The sequence below is a fragment of the Dermacentor andersoni genome, chromosome 1 (assembly GCF_023375885.2).
Source record: "Dermacentor andersoni chromosome 1, qqDerAnde1_hic_scaffold, whole genome shotgun sequence".
Lineage (NCBI taxonomy): Eukaryota > Metazoa > Arthropoda > Arachnida > Ixodida > Ixodidae > Dermacentor > Dermacentor andersoni.
The window spans coordinates 190,849,044-190,876,229 of NC_092814.1; the positions used below are offsets into that span (position 1 = coordinate 190,849,044).

Genomic DNA, 27,186 nt, shown 5'->3' on the forward strand with positions numbered 1-27,186 from the left:
CGGTGGCGTATCCAGGAATGTTTTTCGAGGGAGGGAAAGGGGGGGGGGTGCACGCAGTTGACCGGGACGGGTGGAGAAGAGGAGTGGCTGGGCAGAAAGCATCCTGGCACACAAATTTTGCGAGGGTGCTAGGGCACACGCTTGGTGTGCGCCCCGCTCCCTGGCGACGGTCCTGTTCGGCATAGTACAACCTGTACAAACTCAATTCAGTTCACTTTGAGAGCCTGTGCATAATATATAGCAGCAGCCCACCTAGAAACAGTCGTGTAGTTGCAGATGTTGTTTCAGTTCCCAGAGCAAAGGAAGAAAGAAACGGGCCATGCTGTTGATTAAGCTTTTTAAAATATTACACTTATAAAACATCAAACTGTCGCGTGACATGTTTTGAAACATGCGCAACTTTCTGGGCCGCTTTCACGTGATACGTATAATTGTAGGTGATACTGAGGTGTCATTCGGGAATTTAACTCTCTCTACCTCTCTTTCTCTCTTATTATTATATTTATTTTGTTCAGTCTCTTATCTATTTCTCCTCAGTGACAAAAGAGCTTCGCCAGTTATTTCTCTTGTTTCATCTTTCCAGCTTGGCTCCTCGGTCTGTTCGTTTGCAAGAGCGTCTCATACCTGCAAGGAGTTTCCGTTTGTGCATCCGTCAACACTCTGATGGCCATTTCAATTGACAGGTACTGTTCTTTTTTTCACTCATATTTTCTTTCAGTTTGCAAACTGAGCTCACCTGTGTGACAGTGTCGTCCGATCAGAGCTTCTGTAGGACAGGTTCTCCCCCTCTGAAAATGTGGGGTCATAATGCAATCCCGGTGATTCTCCTAAATATAAGCACCCAGAAAACCATTTAAAGCATAGCTATAGCATGGCACATGTCCAATGAACGTTAGTACTTCGCGGTATGCTAAGTTCTATATTTGTTTCTGTTGTGTATATACTGCGACAGTATGTGAAGTTTGGCTATACTGAAGAGCCCGATCAGCCAAAGTCGTAGCTGAAGGCACACACGTATTAAAAACACTACACGAGGGAACAGTAGAAGTAGAAAAAGTAGAATTATTCAAAATATGTCACAATTTCTATGAGTGAAAGAAATATTTTACATGCACTCTACAAATATGCAAAGAGCTTGATTTAAACTTCCAAATTTATGCAAATCACGCGTAATGCAGAATTAATGTATGAGCTATGACAAGCGCGAGTAATATCTGCTCATGTGTATGTAGGCGCATATGCTATGCAAGCAAACCCGCCGTGGTTGCTCAGTGGCTATGGTGTTGGGCTGCTGAGCACGAGGTCGCGGGATCGAATCCCGGCCACGGCGGCCGCATTTCAATGGGGGCGAAATGCGTAAACACCCGTGTGCTTAGATTTAGGTGCACGTTAAAGAACCCCAGGTGGTCTAAATTTCCGGAGGCCCCCACTACGGCGTGCCTCATAATCAGAAAGTGGTTTTGGCACGTAAAACACCATAATTTAATTTTAAATTATGCAAGCAACTTCTCATGTTCACTAAAATGTCAAAGACAATGCTATAACACGATAAGTGCGATAAAACCAGAGATAAACGATTCCATTAATGCGTATAGCTTTATAGATTTCATTTTATCATTGCACTAGTAGGACGCTTATATCCATTTTCTAGGTTGAACTCAGTCATCTTTGATCACTTCAGGTGGCCTCAACGGTTGTCATAGGTTTCTTTCTTTGTTTTTCTTTTTCCAGTCGCTCCCTACAGCAGCGAAATCTTGGTTGTGGTAGCCGCAGAGATCACAGAAAAAAATACATATATGAGTAAAAGGCAGAAGTGCCGAAGCGAATGTTTGCGTACGAGGCAATATGTTCCCGTCTAAGCGTATTGAACCCTACAGTTTGTAGGCAATAATTTTAGCGATAATCTGAAGGCACTGATAACCGTTTATTCGGTTCTCTATACCCCTGAACAAATCTTCGTTTTGTTTGCAGTTTGCCCATAATATTCACAATCCACAAAGGTGGAAGTAAAAACGACCCAAATAATATTAGTCCGATTTATATTTTGCCTCTTTTTTCGAAGGGCTTAGAAAAAAATCATACACAAGCAATTGTATGCTTTCTGATATAAGCACTCGCTCATCTCGATATCACAGTATGGTTTTCTCAAAGGCAAATCAAATGAATTGACTTTACTAACCCAAAAAGAATTTATAACTATGGCGCTTGATGCAAAAGAACTGGTCTTAGGTATATATTAAGATTCACAAAAGCCCCCCCCCCCCCATTCGATACTGTTCATCATACCACACTTTTAGCTAAGCGGGAACAACACGGTGTACGTGGTCACGCGAGCCAGTTATTGTCCTCGTATCTGCAACATCGATCTGAGTACATTTGCCATAATCATTCAAACTCAAAAATGAAACCTTTCCCACATGGTGTGCCATAAGGGAGCATTCTCGGACCACTTCTTTAGATTGTTTACATGAATCTTCTTTTTCAAACCGCTGACAATATCAAATGACTAGGACATGCAGACGATACCACCATTTTTTCAGAGGCACAAATCCGGACACTCGTAAATTATGCAAAGATTGTGCTCCAGGATATCGCAAACTTGAGTGATAGAAACTATCTAAGAATTAATGCTAAAAAAACACATGCGATCATGTTTTGCCCGAAGCATAAGGCCCTAAATCTTGAAGACAGGTTGTACTTAAGAAGTGAAGAAATTAAAATTTTAAATGAGGTTAAAACACTAGGAATTATATTTTCAGAAAATCTATTTCGGAACAAACATGTCGAATGTCTTTGCGGAAAGCTAAACAGATTAACGGGACTGTTACGTCGACACCATGTCTTGCCTGCGACTGTGAAACGAACTGTGTATAACTCACTTTTTCTTTCTACACTAAATTATTGTCACCTAGTGTGGGCGACAACATCAAAACAAAACATCACTAGACTGAAATTATGTCAAAAACGAGCAATTCGTGCTGTAGCTAATCTTTCCTCCAAAGAACACACGTCTAAATATGTTTACGAATACAAAATAATGCCGGTTGAATTCACTTATTCATTTCGTCTAGCATGGATGTACAGAATTACGTTGAGAATGTGTTATGTTATATTATGTTATGTTATGTTATGTATAATTGATTACCTTGATTTGTTTAACCTCAATTGTCGCGCAATTCCCTATACAAGAGACATGCTGACATTTGGTTAACACGCTTTTGTCGTACTAATTATGGACAGCACTCTCTATCCTACCGCATTGCTGATCTTCTAAACACCCTAAATTCAAGTGGAATAAACCGGGATACTATGTCTCCTCGTTCCTTTCTCACTTATTTCCTTTCGAAAAATCCCGCTGTTTGATTCTTGTACTTGTATTTGATTATTGTATACATATCAGTATGCATGAGCAAGTGTATTCCGACCTATATATACGTATGTCGTCTATTTATATCAAGTTTGATGCGTCTGATGTATTCATTCTTCTTTTCATTTTCTTTTTAGCTGCATTTTCATAGTTTATTTTGTGAAATTATTTCGTATGTACCTCTCTGATACCGTATTTCATTTATTCTTCCTGTGACTATTTCTATTTTTTTTCACATTCTCTGTAAAGTGCCTAGACTTATGTTGTCATGTGCCTATGTTACTGCTGCACATTGTCGAATTGTACCATAGGGGGCCGGGCTTAGTCAAGCTGCAGTAATGCAGCTTTTCCCCGCCACTCCCCTTTCTCTCTTTGTTGAGAGATTAAATAAAGCTTGATTGGATTTAGGTATATTGGATGGAATTTATTTGCCTTCTTTTCTAAGATTTTTCTACGTGCCGAGTGACTTACTCGTATATAATATTGATTTCCGAGCTTTGTGAACGGTGGTTGGTAGAATGCCATTTTTTAAAGCAAGAATCACTATTTAAATCACAAAATAGTCGGTGGTACATGAAATGAGCAAGCTTAACGTGTTATTACTCTATTAAAATTAACGTTAAAGGCCAAACACTGTCTTCTGACGTGTCTACCTTGTAGTGCTCGGAGATTTGCACGTCACCATCGTGGTCTTGAGCTATATTTACTGAGATCCGCAAACCTTAAGACAACCCGTCTCGTATTAATTCAGTAGTTTCATTATCGTGCAGGTAGGCCAAGTTCGGTTTTTCTGATGATCCATCAACAGCTTGATCGATACAGAGCTTCTGCCATTGCATGGATGGACAAGTCCGCTCGATGGATAAGAAAGGAGTGAAATCGAGGGAAATTAACTGTGTTGTAATAAATACACCTGTGACCTTGGATCAGCTCTCGTGAACAACCAACCTTAATAAGTTAAAGTTTAATTAGAATTCGGAGAATAGAGGAGGAACTTTTAGCCCATATCCAGGAAGCTGTTTGTTCGTTAGTGCTCTTTGCCATGAGCCGGTGGCTTCTGCTAATAGCATGTCCAGTATCAGGATCGGCTGGAATTTTCTCTCACAACAATTACAGCGTAAGCGCTTGTTGTGAATTCGGGCCCTCATTTCCAGTTCATGCCTTTCTGCTTTAGTGTAGGTTGCATCATCGTCCTTTTCAAGGGCAGTATTTCAACAAACATGGGCTATACCCTGCTTGATACTTGTAAATACTAACGGCAATGCTTCAGGGAACTTCCACATATCCGTGAACTCCTACTCAAAAACTGTTCGTAAGGGCAAAATCCGGCCAATACAAGTCGACATAAAGCGTACCTGTGACGTAGCTGTGACGTCTCTCATAGTGACACGTGACTTCGAGAATTATTCAAGGCAACATCTGTTATTTGTGTAATTTGTTGCTCCGATAGACGCGTTAAAGTTTAGAAAAATGATAAAACACACAATCCGAATGTCTGCGTGTTTTTGTTTTACTTCGCACCGCAACAAGAGTGATGTATTTCCGTTTTGTCTGCTCGTTCCCACGTCGTGCAGTCACGCGCACAGACACCGAAACTATGTCATTTTCTACAGTGTTCCAGCGCGCGATCATGATCTGTGTATGAGAGAGAAAAGCAACCTTATTTGAAGCCTTATTTGACCAAGGGATTCGGGCACGTAGGTCCCAGGGTCACCGCACAACCCCTCTGCACTATACGTTTGTGAGTTCATAAAGTCCCATGACGTGGACGTCCCGGTAAGCAGCAATCTTCTGCCTGGCTGGATCCATCGATCCCATTCCTCCTAGGTGATCAGGAGCTCCGGGCCCCGCGCGGGAGGGTCCGCCGGGCATTCAAGGAGAATGTGGACAAGGGTAGCATGGGAGTGAGTGCATTGAGCACAAGAAGGAGGTCTATGTTCCTGGTGGATGCGGGAGAGTAAGTAGGGAGAGGGAAGGGGTGCGGGTCTGAAGGTGGCGCCATAGTATTTGGTGATCCACTTGTGTCTGCCTCAATGTTCATGTAGCACTGACTTATACCGCCAGTCAGGTGCTCTCGGGCACAGAGCGCGAAATTGTGCGCTGCGCGAAATGACACAGACGCAACAACTCGCGTGCGACGCCTTCAGCGGAAGTGCGCCATGCAGCAAAAAAAGGGACAAAAAAGAAGAATGCGCGGTCTTTGACGTATGCGTCACGCGGTCCTCGAGCTCCGGTATAGGAGAACGCATGGAAGTAATTTCGCTTGCGGTGGCTAGACAGGCCAAGTGGAGAGACGGTTATCTTGGTGGTGACACTCGCCTCCTGAAATCGTGGGTTCGCAGCACTGAAATATTTTTATCTCGGCTATTAATGAACCAATTTGAAATTTTTTAGCGGTAGAACGCTCCCTAGAGGGCACGTAAAAATTTTTGCACTACACCATTCCCTCGCACACCAATAGCCCATCCCCCAAATAAAGACGATTTTACTACTCGAACACCACATGCACCGCATGCCTCCTTCCTATGCTCAATTAGGCATGCATAAGCTTAAATGGCTGAGATAAATATAGGGAGAGCAGCCAATAGCTCATTGGAAGATCGTAGTGTTGGCCTCACCCCACGTCTAGTGTGTACTTCCGACAGCGTTACTTTAGCTCGAGCTACATGGACACTCAAATGGCAACAAAAGCGTGCAGCCAGTGGACCTTTCCCGGAGGTTTTTTTTTCTATTTTTTTATTCCACTTTCCCAAATTAAACCGCCTGTGTTACAATGCGGTGAATAGACAGCGTGAGAACTCTTGTAAAGTGATACTGGCTGCAGGATCTCAAGAAAGAAACTGCGTCAGCAGGCGTGGGCTCTTGACTTACAGCCGTTCCTTCACGGCAGCATTCGCGTGCGGCGCCTGCAAACGTCCAAAATGCCGCTCACGTACCAGTCTCTTCACCGATCGAGTTAGCAGGTCGGTTCACTTTCCGTGCCCAGGGGCAACCGCTGTGGGCACAGCACAAAACGCCAGTGTCACAAGTTGGCTCATGATGTCGCATTTCTACGTGCAACAAAAATTAGTACAGCTGAGTCCAGAGCTTAAGGGTCCGTATAGTGACCGGGACTTTACAAAAGAAGTAGACAAAATAGAAAAGAGATTGTGCTGAAGCAGTATCAATAGCGAAGAGAGAAAAATTTAACGGAAAGTACATATTTAATTTACTGCTACAAAGGTAGCTCGCTGTCCAGCAAATCAAAATTAGTCGTAAAAATTAGCATTAGAACAAGAAATAAATTCAGAGAAACGCGATGGGCAACGATGCAGGCATATATCTATTTGGGGCGTATAATTGGAGTCGCTTTTTACCGTAAATCTCATTCAACCCTAAATCTCAGTTTTACGCCGGATTTCCTATTCACTGCAATGCACTGCCATGGCCAGCGGTGTTGCTATATTTCCCAATGGTGCGCATATCTCTGATGACCATGAGTGACTGGTGAACCTCACGGCCTCTCCGACATTGAAGAATATTTATTGGGCCCAATTCCCGAAACTTTTCTTTCGTAAGTGTTCTTTGCCGTTGTCGAGCCACCTTCATTAATGATATGTCGAGCCTCAGAGTTTGCAGAAATTTTCTCACTAACAATTTTAGCGAGTCCTGGTTTCTGAAGAACGTCTTTACATCATGTCCTTAGGAAAATGAAATGTCACAGGCTTCTTCTCCAGCTGTATTCATCAAAACCGTGTCTTTATACGCTCTCCCAACTTATGCTCTGTGCTTATTCTCTCCCAAAGAGGAAAACAGGGCGCACAAGCAAATCCCGATATTCTGCAAGAAGCAAGAGCAGCAAGTTACAGAAATTAAACATAGCAGCGGTCGGCGTAGAGACCCTTTGAGACAAAGGCGAGCCGTTTCCACAGAGCGTATACAAATGCCTATTTGCCCTGCGCTAGAGTTTCCGAGGGCGGTTTCTGGGCTGCTGAGGTTTTGCGTGCAGATCTGGAGCCGCCTGCGTGGCCGTCGTGGTTGGCTGACCGGCTCGTGTGTTTCGACCGGTCCGTTCCCCAAGTCGGAGGCGCCTGGCCCTGTTTATACATCGCGCCCTGTGGGCAAACAAAGCTTACTGGGCCATCTGGTCAGGCGTGTTTATTCCTTCACCTTGGCGGCTCGATTTTCACTTAGCTACCAGTTTCCCTGACGCGTGGAACAATAGGAAACTACACTTTGGTTGCAGGCAGAATTCCGCTATAAGAAGGCTTTGCTTTTGTTCACCGCATTTTGCGACGTTCCCTTTTCGGCCTGAGGGAAACCGCGCCCGCGCTGGTGGTCGGGGGTCAAGAGTCTTCGAAACTCTTGCTCTGGTTATATATACCAGTGCGCATTTCTATATGTCTTTACCGTCACTTTACCGCTGTCTCGCACTTAGACAGAATTTCAAGGCGAGCTGTGGGTGCCGTGTTGACACTGACATATCCAATGTCGTGCCTGAGGCAGTGCTGTCGCAATCCGCTTCTCATGCTGGCTCTTGCTTTTTTGCCTGCGTGTACCTCGTAGGTGCGCTTGTTTTTCTTGCCAATAAAATATGGCATGCCTTGGCCAACCTCCCGGCAAATTTGCGCAATTGCAGTTGCTTATGTTGCAATAAAGTCATTGCCCGCAGATATCTGCGCACTGCGAAATAGAGCAGATTTTTATAGTGTTGGTTGGCAATGGCTATTGCAAGTTAAAGCAACAATCATCACCATGCAGGACTCCTATGTTATTGCAAAATTTTGGGGGTTTCCCTGTTGCTCGAAGTTAGAGCACCTCACTACGAAATATAATATCAAATTACACATCTAAAAAAAATTGCCTCGCTGAGCTAGCATGTATTGCACCCTGAGAAGCAATGATGCAAACCTATGGTGACGTTCAGGTGTCCATAGGTCTAGGACGTTCAACTTCTGAGCTCAACGTTTTCCGTCAAAATGAGAGAATAAAGAAGGAGCGTTTGAGTTTTTTTGTCCAATTCTTTCAAACAACAATAATAAATCAGAGATTATAAACTTTACGGACATGCACAGGGGTAAATAAAACGTACCTGAACCAACAATGAGTGAGTTCCTCGAATAATATATAAACGATGAAAAAGTGAATGGCTGCCCACGCATGGACTGTGTTAGCCTCAAACGCGAGCTTCTCACAAACTTCGGCAAGAGTCCAATACATTTCTTACGGCTTCAAAGCTGTCCTCTGACACCTACTGCGAAAGATGTTATAACAGTTTTTTAATATTTAAGTCATCACTTTATCATCTCACACTGCTTTGAATGGTGGCGAAACTGCACTATATCTAGCGTTTTGTGCTGCGAAAACGATGATCATTCGTGCGCGCCACATCCTGTGCGCAAGTACAGCAGAGGGCGGGAAATGAAATGTGCAACAGCCCATAAAAGTAGAATGAAGATGTTTCTCAATGATTTGAGTGATATTTTGCACATATCGACAAAATCTAGAATTTAACCAAATTTTTCTTGCAGCTTAAATAAATGTTTTGTTCCTTAAACAAAAGAAATAAAAAGCAAGGCAATCCTAGTTGCCTGTATAGGCCCGATCTTAGATGTTTCACTGGTCTAGGGTGAGCGAGACGGCCCGTACGAAATTACGCATGAAGAAATTGGCGACCGATGTCGTAATTCATGGTCGACTGCACAAAAATAGAGAAATGGGCGGGTGAGAAAATGTTTGTGATGTTATAACGCTGAAACGGACGAGGGATGCAAAAGGCGACGTGCCGGAAGCCTTCGAAGAAACGTCGAAGCAAGTCTGTGCAACCCGCAGTCTCGTGCCGCATGAATCCAAGGTTTATGTGAACAGACCATTCGGTCGCAGGAGCGACCAAGGCGAGGTGGGGTGAATGACACGGAGCCTGTTGCACGAAAATTCAAATCGATCCTTCCCTTCTGTATGTGTTGTGACGGGGTTCTTCTTGAATCGATAAGTGGGGCTCAGACGGATCAGTTGCTGGCTGCTTTTGCAAGGCTAAGTTCGCCTGCAGCTAGCAACAACCCTTTTTCTTCGGAAAGAGGAAAGGGGCGTGTGCTCACGTCCATTTTAGCGCTTTCGGACGGAGATGAAGATAATGCAGTGCTGGGGCACGCGACGATAGAAATGGTGAGTGTTTAGGCATGATGGTGCTTCTGAATTGTTGGAGTCAGTAAATAAACAAAATGTCTGCGGTGTCCTTCGTAAGCAGCGAAGATGCCGTTATCCCGAACTTCCATAATGAAACACTGCTTTCTTCCTTTTCTTTTCCAGGTACTATGCCATCTGTTACCCCATGAAGCGACAGATTAGCCTGCGCACGTGCCGCGTCGTCATCGCCGTCATCTGGGCATTCAGCCTGACCATTACGTTGCCGTGGACCTTCTTCTTCCGGCTCATGCCCATGCTGAGCGAGAGCGAGACCACGCTGCAGGTGTGCCGCGAGGACTGGCCCACCGAGGGAATGGGCGTGCTGTACTTCATCGTCGCCAACCTGGTGCTCTGCTACCTGCTACCGCTCTGCGTCATCACGCTGTGCTACGTGTTCATCTGGCTCAAGGTGTGGCGGCGCCGTCCCCCGGGCGAGGCGCACGACTTCGGCGTCGAGAACATCATACAGCGCTCGAAAATCAAGGTGGCCAAAATGCTGCTCGTCGTGGTAGTGGTGTTCGCCATCTCGTGGCTACCCCTGTACGCCATCTTCGCGCGGCTCAAGATGGGCGAGCCGCTAGCCGACGGCAGCCTCGAGCAGTCGCTGATCGAGGTGGCCGCGCCGGTAGCTCAGTGGCTAGGCGCCTCCAACAGCTGCATCAACCCCATCCTGTACGCCTTCTTCAACAGCAAGTTCCGCATGGGCTTCAAGGCCATCCTTTTCCGGCGCAAATGCTGCTGCTGCTGCTGGTGCTGCGACGGCGCCAATGGTGGCCGTCGTCGCTCGGCGGCCAGCGTTGTGCGCCACGAGCTGTCCTGCAACCGGCCTTCGAGTGTGAGGACTTCCCTGGCCGTGGCACGCAGGAAGGATTCGGGCCTCTCGCATGTGTTCTGACTCTCGATGCAGAGAAATGCCGCAAAGATGTAGCTGCAAGGTCAAGCACAAAATATTTGTGTTGCGTCGTAGTATGATATGTACACACACAACGACGCACACACAAATTCAGTTCATTGAGCTTCCATCTTTGCACAGCAGCTGCGTCTCATTGAGTTGTTTAGGAAGGTTTTGTGACACCAGCTTCTTGCTTCTTACAGCGTCTTATTCGGCGGCGTTGTTGTGCCAAGGAAGGGGAAGAGTAAGACGCCGTTTGAAAAGGTCTCGGTTCCTCCTGTCGTCGTATAGTCACACGCGAATATACCACCAATTTTTTTTCGAACAGATTTAAAAACATTAACATGGCAGTTATTTTTTCACCTTTTCATCTGGATTTTAGAATATGCGAAAATCGCCTTCACGGGAATGTCTGGTAGCTGATTCAAGAGATTCACTGAGTAACTTTCCACTTATTTGTTTTAGGGCACATATTGCTAACGCGAAATTGAAGCCTAATAGTAGTGCAGTAATTTCTCCTTAAACGGACTGCCTACTGTTATTCATGGACGCTCTGTTTTATAGCGCAATAGAAAGCCTATGATCGGAAGCGTTTAAACTTGCAGTGGTTTCTCTGGAAAGCGTGTAGAAAGTGTCAAACCAGAATTTTTTAACCTGCGTAGTCTCTTCTTGAAACCGTGTACAGACGCCGACAACAATGACTACTAGAATCGATGGCAATCTCACAGGCCATGCATCAATGCACCTCTGAGTTCACCGTAACCCAGTTCGTTTGCATAAGGCGGCGTCACTTTTCAACGCGCGCTGGCTGGAAAAAAGAAATAAATTACTCTCTCACTCAAAGTAAAGCTAGCAGAATCGCATGTAATACAATTCATACAAAATATCGTATCGAAAGGAAATGATTTTCCCTGCGCGGCTTTTTGGTTACGTGGCAATACACCTATTGGTTGCGTTGTTTCACCCTTGAGCAACACCACATGTCATTCCTACTCCGCTTTCAGAGGCAAGTTAGAAATATAATTACTTGTTTATGGGATGCAAACATGCTCATTTTTGTCAGTATGAGACACAATGTTCTCATTCTCACCACAATCCAAAGACATCTTCCAATTGGTAGACAGTCCCTTTAACAAAAATCCCAAGACTAGGAACACATTCAACATATCTGTCCGTAAAACCTGCTAAAATGATTTGCCGTTCTAGTTAGGATTGTTTCGAACTGCTGGGGCAGTCTTTTGGAAATCTTTTGCGCGTATGTCTTAGTAAATTTTATTCGCTAATATATGGAAACTGCTGCTACCCTTAAGATTTCTGTTTAGCAGGCGTGACTTCACTACTGTGTGGCTTCAATATCGCAATTTAAACTAGAACTTTTTAATTAGCCATGGTGCAATTAAATGATTGTGATCTTTATGCATTGCAAGTTGTTGTGCGAAAATGTGGACCTCTTCATGTAATCTCCTGAATAAGCCCAATTGAACTATATGTTCCTCACCATTTTTAAAAAAACCTGTCCGAACTAAAATATATATATATAAGAAAACCCACCCGATATAGCAAGAAAACTCACGTGTTTGCTTATGACCATGAAAACAATTTTACAGAAAAATTTGCTTGGCATGAGCAGTTTTGGATTTTCTAACCTGTAATCTGCAGTACGAGAACGTGAACTATCAAAGAAATCGTTCTGTATTTCATCGCTTAGCCTTCAGGAGACAAAATTTATAATCAATAGAGATCTCATACGCTTTATTATTTTAACAGTTAAGAGAGAGAGAGAGATAGCGATAGCAAAGAGAGGAAAGGCAGGGAGGTCAACCAGATGAGCGTCTGGTTTGCTACCCTACACTGGGGGAAGAGAAAGGCGAAACAGAAAGAGGAAAGCGGGATAGTCAGCCATTGATATTGTTTTTAAGAAAGAGACCTGTAACGCTTACGTTAAAGTTCAAGCTGCTCATATAAGTTTTGGTATGAAGCCGTGTTTCAATAGCCGAATTCAACACCTGCTCGGAAATCTGAACGAATAAAATATTGAAAGTAGCAGGTACAATCAGCGAATGTTTTTGAACGTGTAGCATTGCAAGCGGAGTTACTTTCTTCTTACACGTCTCTTGGAAGTAGGAATTTGGAAGCAAGTGTCGCTACAAAAAAAAAAAAGGAGCTAGCGTTGCAAAGAGTCCTGTACAGTCCAACATTATGGTCCCATTAGAACTAGAAAATATACTAATTCACTGACATGGGCGACTTTAATGTTACCTTGATGCTCACTCAGGCAAAGCAAAGTGCCATATAGAAACTATAGTAACGACTATAGGGGATACAAGACAAGATGCACTTGATGTTATTATTGGTATTTAGAAAAAAGGTGATTATTCTCGATTCTTTGTCATAAGAAAACATCTAAAATGGCCCTCACGAAAGCCGCTTGGACAGTAGCGCCATGGCGCCTTGTCATTTTTCTGATTCGTGCTACTAGACGCCGGAAAATAAGCAACCACATGTCGAACGCGACAGACGCAGCCGATAAAAGTGAGCACTGGAAGCGCGATACGGTCCTTTTTTTCGACTTACACAAACTCAGATGGAATAATCCTTGTGCTGAATTTCCAAACTGTTCGTTTGTTGTCCTTTTTGTTTGCCCATGCAACTGCTGTTTGGAGTATAGGGACGTTGAGGGAGCAGGGCAAAGTGGACTTTGTTAGCCGACCACAGTCTCCGTCCAGTGCTCTCAACTGCGAATGTCACAAAACGCTGTTGTGGCAGCCTACGAATGACACTAATGCGGAGTAATGCTCCAATTGACTTTAAATTCTACTACGTAACAGCGGCATAGGAAACATTATTTTCGTATTGGCCAGTGACCAAGATGTCGCGCATTTGGTGGATGTGTCGTGGTGCTGAATGGTGAGAAAAGAAGGGGGGCCACAAACAAGCAATGTTGTATTCTCCCCGAAAAGGCCGGCGAAAGCTAAACAGAAAGAAGGTGGTTCGGATGGCTAAACAGTAACAGCACCGAAGCCGAATGACAGAGGCAGGAGCAGAGCTCGTGCTCGGGGCTCCTCTCGTCACCGTTACGGCTCGTCGTTTAGCAGTGAACAGTTTCACAGGGCATAGCAGCAGACGAAAATGGGCACCACGGTGAACTTGCAGGAAGTAACAATAATGTTGTAACAACACCAACAAGAAGTACCGAGCGTGGTACATTCTTAGTCTATTGGTAACTTCTGCTTTGTTAGGGAGGACCATTTCTGTATGACTGCTTCAGCGTTACTCTCCGACTACCTGCTGGCATGACGTGAGCTGCAGGTGAACACAACTCCTTCATCTGTGGTCTGTCGGTAAGATATTGTGTCTGATGTTCCTGTCCCTCGTAGTAGCCTTGATGGAACTAGTGTGATGAAAAGTAAGACTAGTAAGGCTTATTAGCATCACGTTTCGGCTATGCGAAACCAGTGAAGTTCACACGGAATTCTTCCAGATTTCGTAGAATGACAAACACTATCGTCCATATTTTTTTGAGGTCTCTATATAGCATTAGCCACAGGTAAACAAAGTTCATGTGACAGACTAGAGCTTTGACAGCACTATTTCATTATCCTTCTTATTCTCTTCTTTTTTTGCCGCTCACTTTAATCCAGTTAACTCCCTCCGAAGATTCTGCATTAGCCTTTCTTCCAGGTGTAATTAAAAAACAAAGCTGACGCCACAATGATTGATATTTGCTGACAGTAAGGACTCGTTGCGAATTTCCTTCTGACATCTTCCTTTTTCCATGTCAGGGTGCTTCCTGCTATCTTTAATCGCGTGCGAACCAACATGCGCCTGACAAGTACAAGCATTAGCTCTACAGGTATACTATAGATTTCTTGCGCAAAGACATGGCAGCAATGAATAAATGTATCTGTTGCCTAACATTTGCAAAGCAGTTCTCGTCAGTCGGCCCAATTTTTGCTGTGTTAGTAGTAAGCTCAATGGCAGGCAGTTGGCGCAAGCTTTGCGAACGCTTGCACAAGTACATGTGCGACAGCTTCCACTCGGGAGTATTCAAATGACGTCACGTACACCATTTGGTAGGCCTCTTCATAGCTTCCACTGTGCTGCTGGAGACAAGCGAATTTAGATAACACGCAGACTTTCCCCGCGCTCGCTGTGCTACAATATGTCGACCTTGATGACGTCAGTGCATACCCCGTATAGAGGCAGCTATCTGTGAATTCGTCCCAAAACATAGTTACTGGTGCCTATATTTGCTTTAACGTTTTTTCTTTCCTGACAACTTCAGGAAACACTAATAGAGCAGACCAAATGTTCTTCAAAAGAAGTCGTGATGCTCGAGTAATAATCTTTCAGAATAAGTCGAATAGGACAACAAAAGAGAAAATAGTTTTCATTTCAACCTGATTCATACATTTAATCAAACCCACTTTTTTTATTGTGGACCTTTTTTATATACCTGTATATGGCAGAGTTATTACCAATGGGATGGAGGTCCTCCTAAATTGCCTTCGGTCTTATTATGCCACTAAGACCACAGGTATGATGTTACGCCAACTTGTAGGCTCAGCATGCCTTGATTAAGGTATCGTTGACAGAAACGATTTTTAACTATCAATAAGAAGCTAGTTCATAGGCTACTCGTAAATAGTTCTAGAGTACTACAAACAGTAAAAGCCGGAGAAAAGCAAATACTTTCAGGATAAAAAATGCGTCCTTATACAAATAAGGACATCCTGTTTCTAGCTAAAACATTTAGGCGATGACCTTTTTATGAAGGAGAACCGAACGAATTATGAATTAAGCAGAAGACAAGCAATTATTTAACGACAAATTGAAAAAAAAATTTGCCGAAGATTACGATGCTTTCTATTATACGAATTCGAGCGCAGCTGTTTAGGTGTTTTGAATTTACGATATATTATGGCAAAGAATTTGATTCTAAAGAACAAGGTGCTCTCAGCGGTGGCGCTGAGCCTCTGCTCGGGCAACTCGTTTAGCAGCAGTGGCAGTCGAAGTATTGCCACCGGTTGCGTCACTCATTGTACAGAAAGAAAGCGGGAACACAGAAACGCGTCGCTCGCGCGGAGCGCATTCTCTAGTGGCTCCGGCGTCGCAAGGCGAAGTAGCGCATGCGCAGCGGGTCCGAAGCCCACGCCAGCGCTTTTGTTTTCGCGCTGGCCGCCTGTCTAGTTATTCCAGCACTCCGCTTTCCTCCTCTCCCTTTTCGCCATACCCTCCTGCGCTTTCCGCCTCCTGGGTGCGTTGCACCCTCCTCTCCGCTTTCCTCCTCGCTTCTTTCGTCCTCCCGCTGCACTCCGCGTTCGCTTTCATTTTTCGCTGTGCTCGTTCGCTTAATTACGCCGACGCTCGCCGCAGAAACGGGCGCCTAAGAGCTGCGCTGTAAAAAAAAAAGAAGAAAAAAAAACAGAAAACAATCGCGAAGGTGCAGACTGCTCGCTGGAAGTGAATGTCTAGTGTAACTCCGCAGTCTATTCATGTAATAACGCACTAATATAAAGGCAGGACAGTCGTAGTATTTGTTTCAGTATCTCACACAAGCACTAGTAAAAACGCGCCGCAAGAACGAATTGAATAAATAAATACCCAACAAAGGAACATCTCCAAGTAATATTTCGCTCATTGAAAAATACTTACGAATGCGTAAAGGTGGTGTTTTTCAGACTAACAGCCAGTAGACAGAAGTCGCAGCAAATGTAAAGCTATTTTGTTGTATATTTCAAGTACCCTAGCTTCAGCCGCCTAAAAAGCAGACGTACTACGCCCTTTGAATGCTATTGGAAAAGCCTTATGCGTAAGAAAGAGTGAATGCCATGTTTGAAGAGCACAATCCATTTAGAAAGCCCATCTGCAAAGTTGATGATAGTCCAAGCGAAAGTTTCATTTCTGTAATAATTCATGCCCAACACGACAGTGCTAAATAGACGAAGATAGACATTAAGAGCTCTAAATTTTACCAGGCGTCAAATTTGCAGACTATATAAATTAGTTGCTGCTTGCAAACGTTTGTCTAAGAAGGATGGGAACTTTGACGAAGACGTGATATGTATGCGTCGTATGTGTGTTGCATCAAACTCATCGCAGCTCTTGTTCGAGCTCAGACACGCACACAAAAAAAGAAAGAAAACAACGACAATGAGAACGAAGACAGACACAACAGTACCTTTGGGCAGGATGGTGTCCTCAGTCATGATTAAAGTTTCTGATGACATGCATGAAAAAACAAAGCACTACATCACACTGAAAAAGTTAAATATATCTAGTGATGACCAGAAAATGAAGGCCAGCAGCACAATAAAGGAACCTTCATTAAGCTCCAGAGAAATAATTTAAGTGAATGTATATTAACTTGCATATAGGCAAAGCTTGGCAGCATTGTCGGCGCGGGTGACAAAATTATATTTCTTAATTCGGGTCGCCCTCGGTGCATATACTGTCTGCGCATGCAAATGCCCGCATGCCGTCATTTTTTATGCGACAGAACTGCAGCGTTACAAGTCTGGGAGTTTGAGGTACTGTGGTACTGCAGATTGCTTCAAATTATTCTTGCCTAAGATATTTAACATAAAAAGCTCGTTGATATTTTCTAATTAGAGCTGCCCATAAATCGGTTGATAGGAATCTGTATAGGTGGAAAGGCTGCTTTTATTTCTTCGGTAAAGAGCGTCGGGACATATCATAGGGCGAAATTGTTGTGCAGCACCATATTGTTTATTTAGATATCAGTTCTTTTCGATATGAAATCGAGTTGGAAGGCATAGGTTATATATACATATCTTTTATCAACTTATTATGCTCACACGCACTTGTAGTTTCGACAGCAGTAGGGCAAAACGCTGCGACACTAAAATTTGTGTTTCATGTGTTTCATTTGTCCACTATCGTGGACAAATGAAACTTGTACGAAACAGTTCAATCACACGCAGAACAAAAAAAAAACAATTTTGTTGATGGTTGCATATAATAAAATATTTGTGTTCCCCTATCAAAGGAACTGAAGGACACGTTAATGATATGATCACCTTTACGAGCACTTCAAGCACGATCTTCTGCTTTCACTGTTGCAAATCGAACTTTTTCATTCCGGCTCCATTTCGCCAGAAAGGTGCAAGAAACGTGCAAGGCAGGGAAGAATTTCAGTATGCGTTACACATGTAACGAAGTGTCCCAAAGAACGCGAGGGAAACGGAACAAAGAAAGAAGATGACAAAGTTCGGCAGTCAACTTGGAAGAGGATGTGTTCGAAGACCGGACCGGGCATTGCATTTACATAATACTTTTGATCAGCTGCGAAAAGCTGGGAAAATGGACTTTTTTCAGATGAGAATTAATTGCAGGCCTAGGACAAACCTACTTAATGGTTTGGTCATATAAATGTACGTGCTTCTCCGCGGAAACACTGTTTTATGTACATGGTGCGATTTCTGCTTGACAGCAGACATTTCTATTGTATTTATGCTTATCGTCCTTATATCGTACTGTTTCTTCATGTAAGTAGCTTCCCCTCCCCGTCAGCAGAGAGTGAGAGCATTCCTGTAAAAAAAGAGTAATTTAATAATTATCATCTCCTTCACATGAAACAATAAATCCCTTTCAGTCAAGAAATGTGCAATGTATGACAAGCTGTTATATATTATTGCGGGTCAACAGTAAAAGTATGTACGTGTAATTGTGCGTGTGTAAAGATAGAGAAGGACTGGGCTTGTCTGGTGGTGTTCAATGACTGCGAACAGCTTTTCCACGCAGAGGACAGGTAGCGTGCACTCTTGTCCTATTTCATAATAGCCAGAAGATACATACAGTTTGAATATTAAATCGTGCAAATTACTTATGTTACACGTGTGACCAGTGCACGCCCCAGTCATTTCTAAAATTCGAAATTTCGGCATACCTTGATTTTCCCCATAATCTTTACGCTGCTCGGAAAACTTTGGTAAGCTCTAACCGTTAACGGAAGTCTGAATTTTAAACAGTAATATACTGAATATTTTGCTGTGCTGTACGTAACTTGAGAAAGGCTTGCACAAGCTTACAGATTTTTTCTCCTCATTTATATCAAGCACATGTATATTTGAACACTACAGCGGCATTTCCTAAGAATCCACTTGCGGCATTACTAACCTTTGTCACGAGTTTATACACTTCTGTACAAGCCCTAATGAACTGGCTGGACAAGAGGGTCAGGAAAGCCTGACTGCCCACTGAAACTGTTTCGCTAGCTCAATCCGTATGGCGCGTGCTTTGTGTTGGCTTGAAGTGCAAATAAAGATTAGCTTCTTCCAAGTAGAGATAGCGTGTTTTCAACTTGCCCTACATACAACTTCTAGAACGCAGTTTGATGCATCTTTAAAAAATAAAATGGGAACAAGCAGTAGCCAAACCCACAAGTTCAAGCCAACAGATTGATGCGGAACCTTTTCATAACTGATGCGTATATTTATTTTGTCATCAACGTCACTGCAGACGCTGCGTGTTTTGTACCGCAAGCACTCAATTTGCATTCCTTGCGGTAAACTGATCACAGGAACATAAATGCGCTGCCATGATAGTGGCTCATTCTATTCCTTTCCATTCATAGGGAAAGATAGCGTGATATGTACTTTGTTTATGTTTCTCTTCATGGGTGTATGTGAACAGTACAGTTGTGTAATTTTCTCTGCCAGATGTCATCATCCAAACTTGCAGTGGCATGTCCTGTTGTCTTTTACACTGCGGTAACGTCTGTTGTTTCACTCTGTACATATTACATGAGTTTGTTGTGAACCTAAAGATTGTTTTCCGCTAAAAGGAAACGAAACACAAAATTAAGCGTTTTGATGCTCCTATATCACTTGATGGAATTTCACAGTAAAGGAAATTGGAAGCTGTTGTACGACTCAGACTTTGTCATCTTGGACAGCTTGACTTGCTGTCAGTAGCTAAACACACATGCTACCCTTTAATTAGGAAAAATGGTGGCGCTATGGAGCTTTTGGGAAAAACAAACGATCCACCAGGAGGGGGGATACACTGTGGAAACGGAGTTAGTTAATTACCCTGTGGTGACGGTCTCCTATTAATATCAAACTGCATACCCGTAGCCTTCCCGCGTCGTCGTCCTTACCCGCTGCGGTAGCTTAGCGGCTGTGATGTTACGCTGCTAAGCACGAGGTCGCGAGATCAAATCCCGGCCGTGGCAGCCGCATTTCGGTGGGGGCGAAATGCAAAAACGCCCATGTCTCGTGCATTGTGGGCACGTTAAAGATGCCTTTGTGGTCATAATTATTCCGGAGTCTGAGTTACAGCGTGCCTCATAATCAAATCGTGGTTTCGGCCTGTAAAACCCCAGAATTCATTTCGTCGTTATCATTCAGACTGTAGCCTTGCGACAAGTTGCCGCGCATCTGCCGGCTGTCTGTGCAAGGCAGTTTCTCTGGCTACAACCGCGGTAAGATATGACACTTTAATTATAATTTTTTAGTGCACCGCACTTCGCTACGGCACTGACGGATCCTGACAGGTAAGTTAATTCTGTCGGCAAGATTACAAATGAGGGACAAATAGAAAACGGGTGCCAGTTATATCCAGCGTGCTTGAGAAGCGAGTCCCCTCAGGAGAGGTTCACGTTGGTTGGCCACGGCTGTTCTGCGAGCTGGAAAGCACGACCGGTGGAAAGCCCTCCAAGCACTCATGCGGCAATGGGAAAGAAACTCGCGTGTTCTGTTCAAGCTGAAGCAGCCGAACACACGGCGGCCGCATCCAGCGCGGCTTGGGTGTATTGCAATTGTTTCCGGTGTGCCGTTGAGCAGCTTTATCAAGTTTGCCCGATTTGCGCTCGGTGAAGCACGCATTACAGAAACAGTTCCCCACAAATCTCACCTTCCCTGTGCGCCCGCTAAATGCGGCTTAAATAAAACACAGAGCTATGAACCAGTCATGTGAGGACTCGAGATTGAACTGTTTTGACAACACTGTGTAGTTTGAGTGCACAACATAGTGTGTGCGTGGCTTAAACGCGGATATAGTCTGTCGTTTCCCCGGAAAGCAGCTGCTGCACCTAATCAAGCGCCGACATGCAATGCACCTAATGGACTTGTCTCTAAAATTCTGAAGAGATCTATGGTTTCGTTTTTAGCAGTATCGTCCAGAGTGGCATACGCTACACTGGAAGCATAGCGCGCAGAAAAACGAACCATAAAGACCAGACAGGATAAGCGCTAACTTTCAACACAGCGTTTATTGCGGAACAGGAGCATATATACGCAACTGATTCTGCCAAGGGAAAGAAGGACAAAAGTTTGACAAAAAACGCCACATGCCGTCATGCCAAGAATTCAAGCTCTGTTGATGATAATGCCACAGACGGTCTGCTGACGCATATATCACCTGCCCGTGCAATCTCGGATGCTTCCTTGATTTCCCTTGTCAGGTCAGTGCGGTGCCGATACAAAATTACCGTCTTATCTAGCAAAGGATGGCAAGGTGGTTGAGCAAAAGACTTTTTACAATGGGCCGCCAGATGACCGTCTGTGGAAATATTGCTTACTTTATTACTGTGCTCTTGGAGACGCACATCCAAACATCTGCCTGTTTGGCCAATGTAGAATCTTCCACACGAGAGTGGAATTTTGTACACAACCCCCCTCCTGCAAGGCATGTAGGTATCTCTGTGTTTAATTGTGCATTCAAGCTTCCGCGTTCGAGTGGGGCAGCTCTTCTTAAAGACACTCAACAGCTTTTTTGGCGCCGTCAAGCAGGAGGGGGGTTGTGTACAAAATTCCACTCTCGTGTGGAAGATTCTACATTGGCCAAACAGGCAGATGTTTGGATGTGCGTCTCCAAGAGCACAGTAATAAAGTAAGCAATATTTCCACAGACGGTCATCTGGCGGCCCATTGTAAAAAGTCTTTTGCTCAACCACCTTGCCATCCTTTGCTAGATAAGACGGTAATTTTGTATCGGCACCGCACTGACCTGACAAGGGAAATCAAGGAAGCATCCGAGATTGCACGGGCAGGTGATATATGCGTCAGCAGACCGTCTGTGGCATTATCATCAACAGAGCTTGAATTCTTGGCATGACGGCATGTGGCGTTTTTTATCAAACTTTTGTCCTTCTTTCCCTTGGCAGAATCAATTGCGTATATATGCTCCTGTTCCGCAATAAACGCTGTGTTGAAAGTTAGCGCTTGTCCTGTCTGGCCTTTGTGGTTCGTTTTTCTGCGCGCTATGCTTCCAGTGTAACCATGTTTTACCAACCAGCCCAAGCCTATACTCTTCTGGCATACGCTAGCCAGCTGTTGCGTTTGCGGCATCGGCAATCAGGTAGCCCTTGTTTAAATATATACTCAAATCCAACTGAAATATGTTGGTGAGTTGAGTGGTACATGCTTTTGACCAGAATTGTGGCGCAATTTTCAAAATACGGAAGATAGTGCGCCTATCCGTATCGCTTCTATTGTCTGTGTCCCGATTGCTGAGACATAATCCTGGTAAACAAATGAAAGCAAATTTCTCCTTGATAGCTATGTGTGCAAGCTGTTTACCCAGAAAAATCGCGAAATATTTTGGCAGCCGCAACTGCTGTTCAGCGTTACATAATGCGAAGCATTGTTGCATCCATCTCTTCTGGACCCGTATCAATTAGTTCCCCAAGCGAGATCCGAGTGAAGCTAGCGCGTTTTCAGTGCAACGAGCTGGTTTCTCCCAAATAATTAAAAGTACCGGTAAATTATTGAAAAAGGCAGATGACAGAAAGGATCTAGAAGACAAGCCACACGATAAAAATGTCATGATTATGCTGTGGAAAGCTAGAATTTTGTTCTCAAAGCGTTCAGATTCAGCAATTGAAGCCTTTCATCACCATCATCACCAGCGGCGGCATCAGCCTATTCTTATGTCTACTGCAGGACGTAGGCCTCTCCTTGCACTCTCCAGTTACCACTGCCCTGCGTCAACTGATTCCAACTCGCGCCTGCAAATTGCTTAATTTCATCACCCCACCTGGTTTTCTGCCGTCCTCGACTGCGCTTGCCTTCTCTTGGCACGCATTCAGTACCTCTGATGGTACACCGGTTATCCATCCTACGCGTTACATGGCTTGCCCAGCTCCATTTCTTTTGTCTTAATGTGAATTAGAACATGGAAATGACGAAATTTTGTACTCCATATTCTACAGAAAAACGGTCGCTGTGATAAAACTACGACGGCTATCATAACAACCGGTTCATTGTGTCTAGTTTAAGGACTGAGCTTTCGATTGATGCCTATCTCTGCTCTCCAGACATGGCGTAATACTGTTCCCAAAAAGTTTTGGAAACACAGTTGTCCAAATTCACCTGGAATCTTGGTAAACCCAAGTGTATCATTTCTGAAACGTCCGAAGCAGTGGCCGAGTTGTTTAATCGCACGGACCTGTCACCCCTCGTCCTGCTCGCAGCGGTTCAATACCGTGCTCGGTGATATATCTTTTAAAGCCACATAGGACTTAGTTCCACACTCTCCCACCAGAACTCATAAATAGAAAACTCAAACTTTGATTTCAGTTTCGCTATTTCAGTGTCGTTCTTCAAGTATTATATAGGGTTTTTCTGCTGCACCAAAGTCTTAACATTCGTCTGTGGCAGCTAGCGCAATTCTAACTGAATTACTCGATAAGGCAGGTCTTACTTCCGCGACTATTCAAATCCGTAATTTACTTATTAATTTTAAAGCACATATAACAAGTTACGAATTGTAGCTGGTGAGCTTGCAAGGTATATCGACTTGGAACAAATTCTAAGGACTGTACTGATTTGGAGATATGCTCTAACTTGGGGCGCTATAACGTAAAACTATTCCAAACTTTTCTATTCCAATTCTGCTATCAGCCCTCCACAATTGGTCAAAAACATTTTTTCGACCACCCCCACTTCTCCTGTCTGTCACGCGACGTCACGAAAACCGCGATACCTCCTCATCTGATATGATGTGTACACAGGGATTATGCATGATTTGACAGAAAAAAAGAAAAACAGTTGTTTCTGATTTGACCCGTTTTCGTCATTAGCCCTCGGCTATTGGTAAAAAGTTTTCGGGCTGCAACCACTTCACCTCCCTGTCACGCGACGTCACAAAACCGCAAAAACTCACCGCGTTATAGTGACGTGTATGCGATAAAGATGCATTAATATGCCGAATAAAACTGAATTTTTTTTCCAGAATAGCCGCAGGCTGCCCCGTTCTGAAAGGAATAAAAGATGGCTGCCGCCGATAGCTCAGACGGTGGCTACTCGCACCTGCCGGAGAGCATGGGTGTATTTGCGTATAATAAAACTTCTTGCGTGGCCGTGTAACGTTTTTGAGCACTTTCGGCACGTTTACCACCTCATTCTGCCAACTTTTCTTTGCTGAGGGTCCGTTTTAGCGTCATTCTTAAGCTTCCGTTGCATGCTGCCGCGATTTTCGTCCAGCCACCGCAAGCTTAGTAAGGGAAAGCCGACCAATCGCAGACGCCGGCACCAACCTCTTCATCCGGTTATCGATTTTCAGGGCACTGGCTCTGCCCCATCAAATCCTTCTCCTCACCTCTTGTGAGCCAATTAGATACGACAAGCCGCTCAATGTAGGCAATGTTATTCGTTTTTCAAGCAACCAAAAGTGGCCTCCTATGAACGAGGAGAGCGTTTGATTGGTCTGTTTAGACAACCCTGCGGGTGACCGCCCGGTGCTTGCGTCGGTGGTTACGAAAATTTGACGTCAGGGGATTGGAATAGAAACATATTGGAATAGTTTTGCGTTATAGGGCCCTTGCCGTAAGAATGCACTGTTGTTCCATTAACTTTTTAGCAAAACGATGTTTTATGTGTGGAAGCACAAAAGTAACTAGAACGCCCGTGTATTTTGTCACGCACTTCAAAAATGTATATCTCGAAACGGGTGCCATCGTGAGAATTCGTTCCAAGTGGATACGACTTGCGAATTCACCAACTACAATTCGGAAATTTCAATGTGTGCTGCAAAGTAGAGAGAGAGAGAAATGATAAATGAAAGGCAGGGAGCTTAACCAGGACGCAACCCGGTTGGCTACCCTTCACTGGGGGAATGGAAAAGGGGAGGCAACGATTAAGAGAAGAAGCGGACGTGGTAACAGTTTTCTGCTATGTATCACAGACGGTCACTCAGTCCGGATCGCAGATGGTCACTCAATCCAACAGCTTTCATAAATCGCAGCAGTGCTTTTATGGCCTTTTGTAGCTGCGATATGCGAGGCCATGGTTTGTAGAGCCCTGGTTATTACGTGCGGTGAAATTTCATTTCAACTGGACTTTAAATGGGATAAAAAGTGTCATTTAGCTTTGAATACTTCGAAGCGATCTAAGCGCCTCAAGGAAGACGGAGTGGGAGTAGCAGCTCTCTAGAGCCACGCACGCACTTGCGGAAGTCTGCCGCAGGCACCCAGATGAAGATATCCTTAGTTGGGCACTGAACACTGAGCTGTGTTTCTTGGTTACTCTCACGACTAATAAGCCTGATAATCAGCTAAATAAAGTTTATTATGCCGCCTAGGAGAACAAAAATGGCTATTCGGTGCGAATGTTGGTGGTTCCACCACATGGTGCTCACTGCGCATGTTCCTCTAGTTTCAGCCGTCTATAAAGGAGGGACGCAATAAAATGATGTCAGTTGAGAGTAGCGCCTCGTCCTGTCATCTTTCTTGTGTCTGTTGTTTTGTGCTAAACAAAGTATTCAAGGCTATTCGCATTGCGTTTTTTCCAGGCGGCACCTTTTCTTCGACTTTCGGCTGCCCTCAATGTGAAAACAGGATACCCTGCACTCGTAGCCTTTGGCTTGACATAATACCGGCCACCAAGGCGGACCGCCGCAGCACGCTGACGGTACCATCGTCAGTGACGTACTCGCGTGTGCCTTTGGCATTACGGAACAAAGTAGCAAAGAGGCGTCGACAAATTTTCGTTGTTTCCCTTGGGTTACTTTGTTACTTCCGTTCTTTCAAAATTATTCCGTTTTCACAGAGCTTTCGTTGTTGTGCTGCAAGGTTGATCAGGGCCGGTATTTTGTAGCGGTGCGTTTTCCGATTTTATGCTTTTTCAGGCTTTTCGGGCTTGGCCAGTGGTCAGAGCGACGGTCTGCCCACATTATCAACGGGATCAGGCGGCCGTGTGTGGTGGATGATGAGAATAGCATAGAATAAGGCATAAGGCACCGCTACAAAATAGCGGCCCAAGAATGCGTTTTTCTTTTTTTGGCCGCGCAGTGCCAGCCGCTTGAGGTGTGGGCAGTGCCAGCGCACACCTCAAGCCCAGCATGCTACTTGTAGATAACGCCGGCTGTTCAACAAGCGCATCGTAAGGCTGTAAATTTTTTAAAATATAGTATACAATATATCCCTAAAGGCCCTCACGGTTGAGGGTATTACATAGGGGGGGGGGGGATTACAGGTAATTGATAAAGTATACGATACACCACAAATTCACTGAAAAAGAATTAAGCAAACATCATGAGACATTAGAATGTCTCATGAGAAGGCCACAGTCAATTTGATTAAAAAGTCTTGGAACATAATATTCGCGCCTTTTGCTACCATAATTAGTGTGACAACGTCATTTAACAAAGCGCTCGCTCTGTTGTAGGTAATGTTGCATTCTTTCAAAAAATACATTTGGTAAAGATAGCATTCAATTGATTGATCTAAGCACATTGCGCGTGTCAATCAATCCGGCAGTAGATAGAGCAGCTAAATGTGTATAACAAAATTATGCCCCTGAGTTAATGTATCATCATCACCTGCTACCCATTATTTTTCCAAATTCAAGTGTTCTGCACGAAATCTTAAAAACAAATGACATTCCAGGTGTGTAACAGCATCTCATAAAAGCCGGATTTTATACACAGGTAACAATGATGTGTTTCTAAAGTAAATAAATAAAAAAAACTTTAAAATAAAAATAAAATATAAAAATGTGTAAGAAAAAATCAAAAGTGTATTTGATGTCAAGACAATGCAGTACATGTAAGGACCTTTGTGTTACATTATATATTGGCCCCTACAGTCGCACACCATTTTCTAATTTCATTATGCATTTTTGTTTTTGAGGTAAGCCCGAACAGCCCATCGTCAATTTGATTAAAAAGACATGGAACATAATATTCGCGCCTTTTGCTACCATAATTAGTATGACAACGTAATTTAACGAAGCGGTCTGTTGTACGTAATGTTACATTTATGCGAACTGGTATCTTGAAATCATTAGAGAAGTAATACCGCGAAAGCAGAACAAAATTAAATAGTTGCTGTATTTGTAGTACACCAAGAAGAACGCATGTTTTTTTCGGTATCAACTGATTTCAATGGAGTGTCGTAAGTTACTGCATTTACAATTCATTTATTTCTATTGTTCAAGGTTTGTCTCTTATAGTGTGAGCGAGTGCCATATAAGGTTATCGCATACATTAATACAGATTAAACTAATTCTTTGTATATGGTTATCCGCAAATTCAGTGGAGTTTTCCCTCGCAAATTGTACATCATTACCGCAGCGGCCCTTATCCTTTTAGATGTACAGGTAATTCATGTTCAGTCCATGTAACGTATTGGTAAAAAATTTTCTTTTTTTTACAATTTACAAATATTGCATTTTCTGGAAAGCAGTCTAGTACTTTGCTAATACCATGCTGAAAGGTTTGATTTTCTACTTTATATTCAGATACCTCGAGGGCAACTGCTGTATCGTCTGCATATTGAAACTGCCTCGAATTAGTTTCT

At 43.8% G+C, this 27,186-nt stretch overlaps 1 protein-coding gene across 1 annotated transcript; it reads left to right on the forward strand.

Annotated features, from left to right (window-relative positions):
- Nucleotides 1-594: 594 nt before the first annotated feature.
- Nucleotides 595-19,314, forward strand: LOC126547104 (neuropeptide SIFamide receptor-like). The gene is made up of 2 exons (XM_055062600.2): nucleotides 595-683; nucleotides 9,656-19,314. Exons 1-2 carry the CDS (start codon nucleotides 664-666, stop codon nucleotides 10,425-10,427), a joined length of 792 nt encoding a protein of 263 aa, XP_054918575.2. The 5' UTR covers nucleotides 595-663; the 3' UTR covers nucleotides 10,428-19,314.
- Nucleotides 19,315-27,186: the final 7,872 nt, after the last annotated feature.

What these genes read in the sequence shown, in the direction of transcription:
- LOC126547104 (XM_055062600.2), top strand. Translation starts at nt 664, where the DNA reads ATGGCCATTTCAATTGACAG. An exon ending in ATGGCCATTTCAATTGACAG is followed by an intron (nt 684 to 9,655) that starts GTACTGTTCTTT and finishes TTTCTTTTCCAG; the next exon opens with GTACTATGCCATCTGTTACC.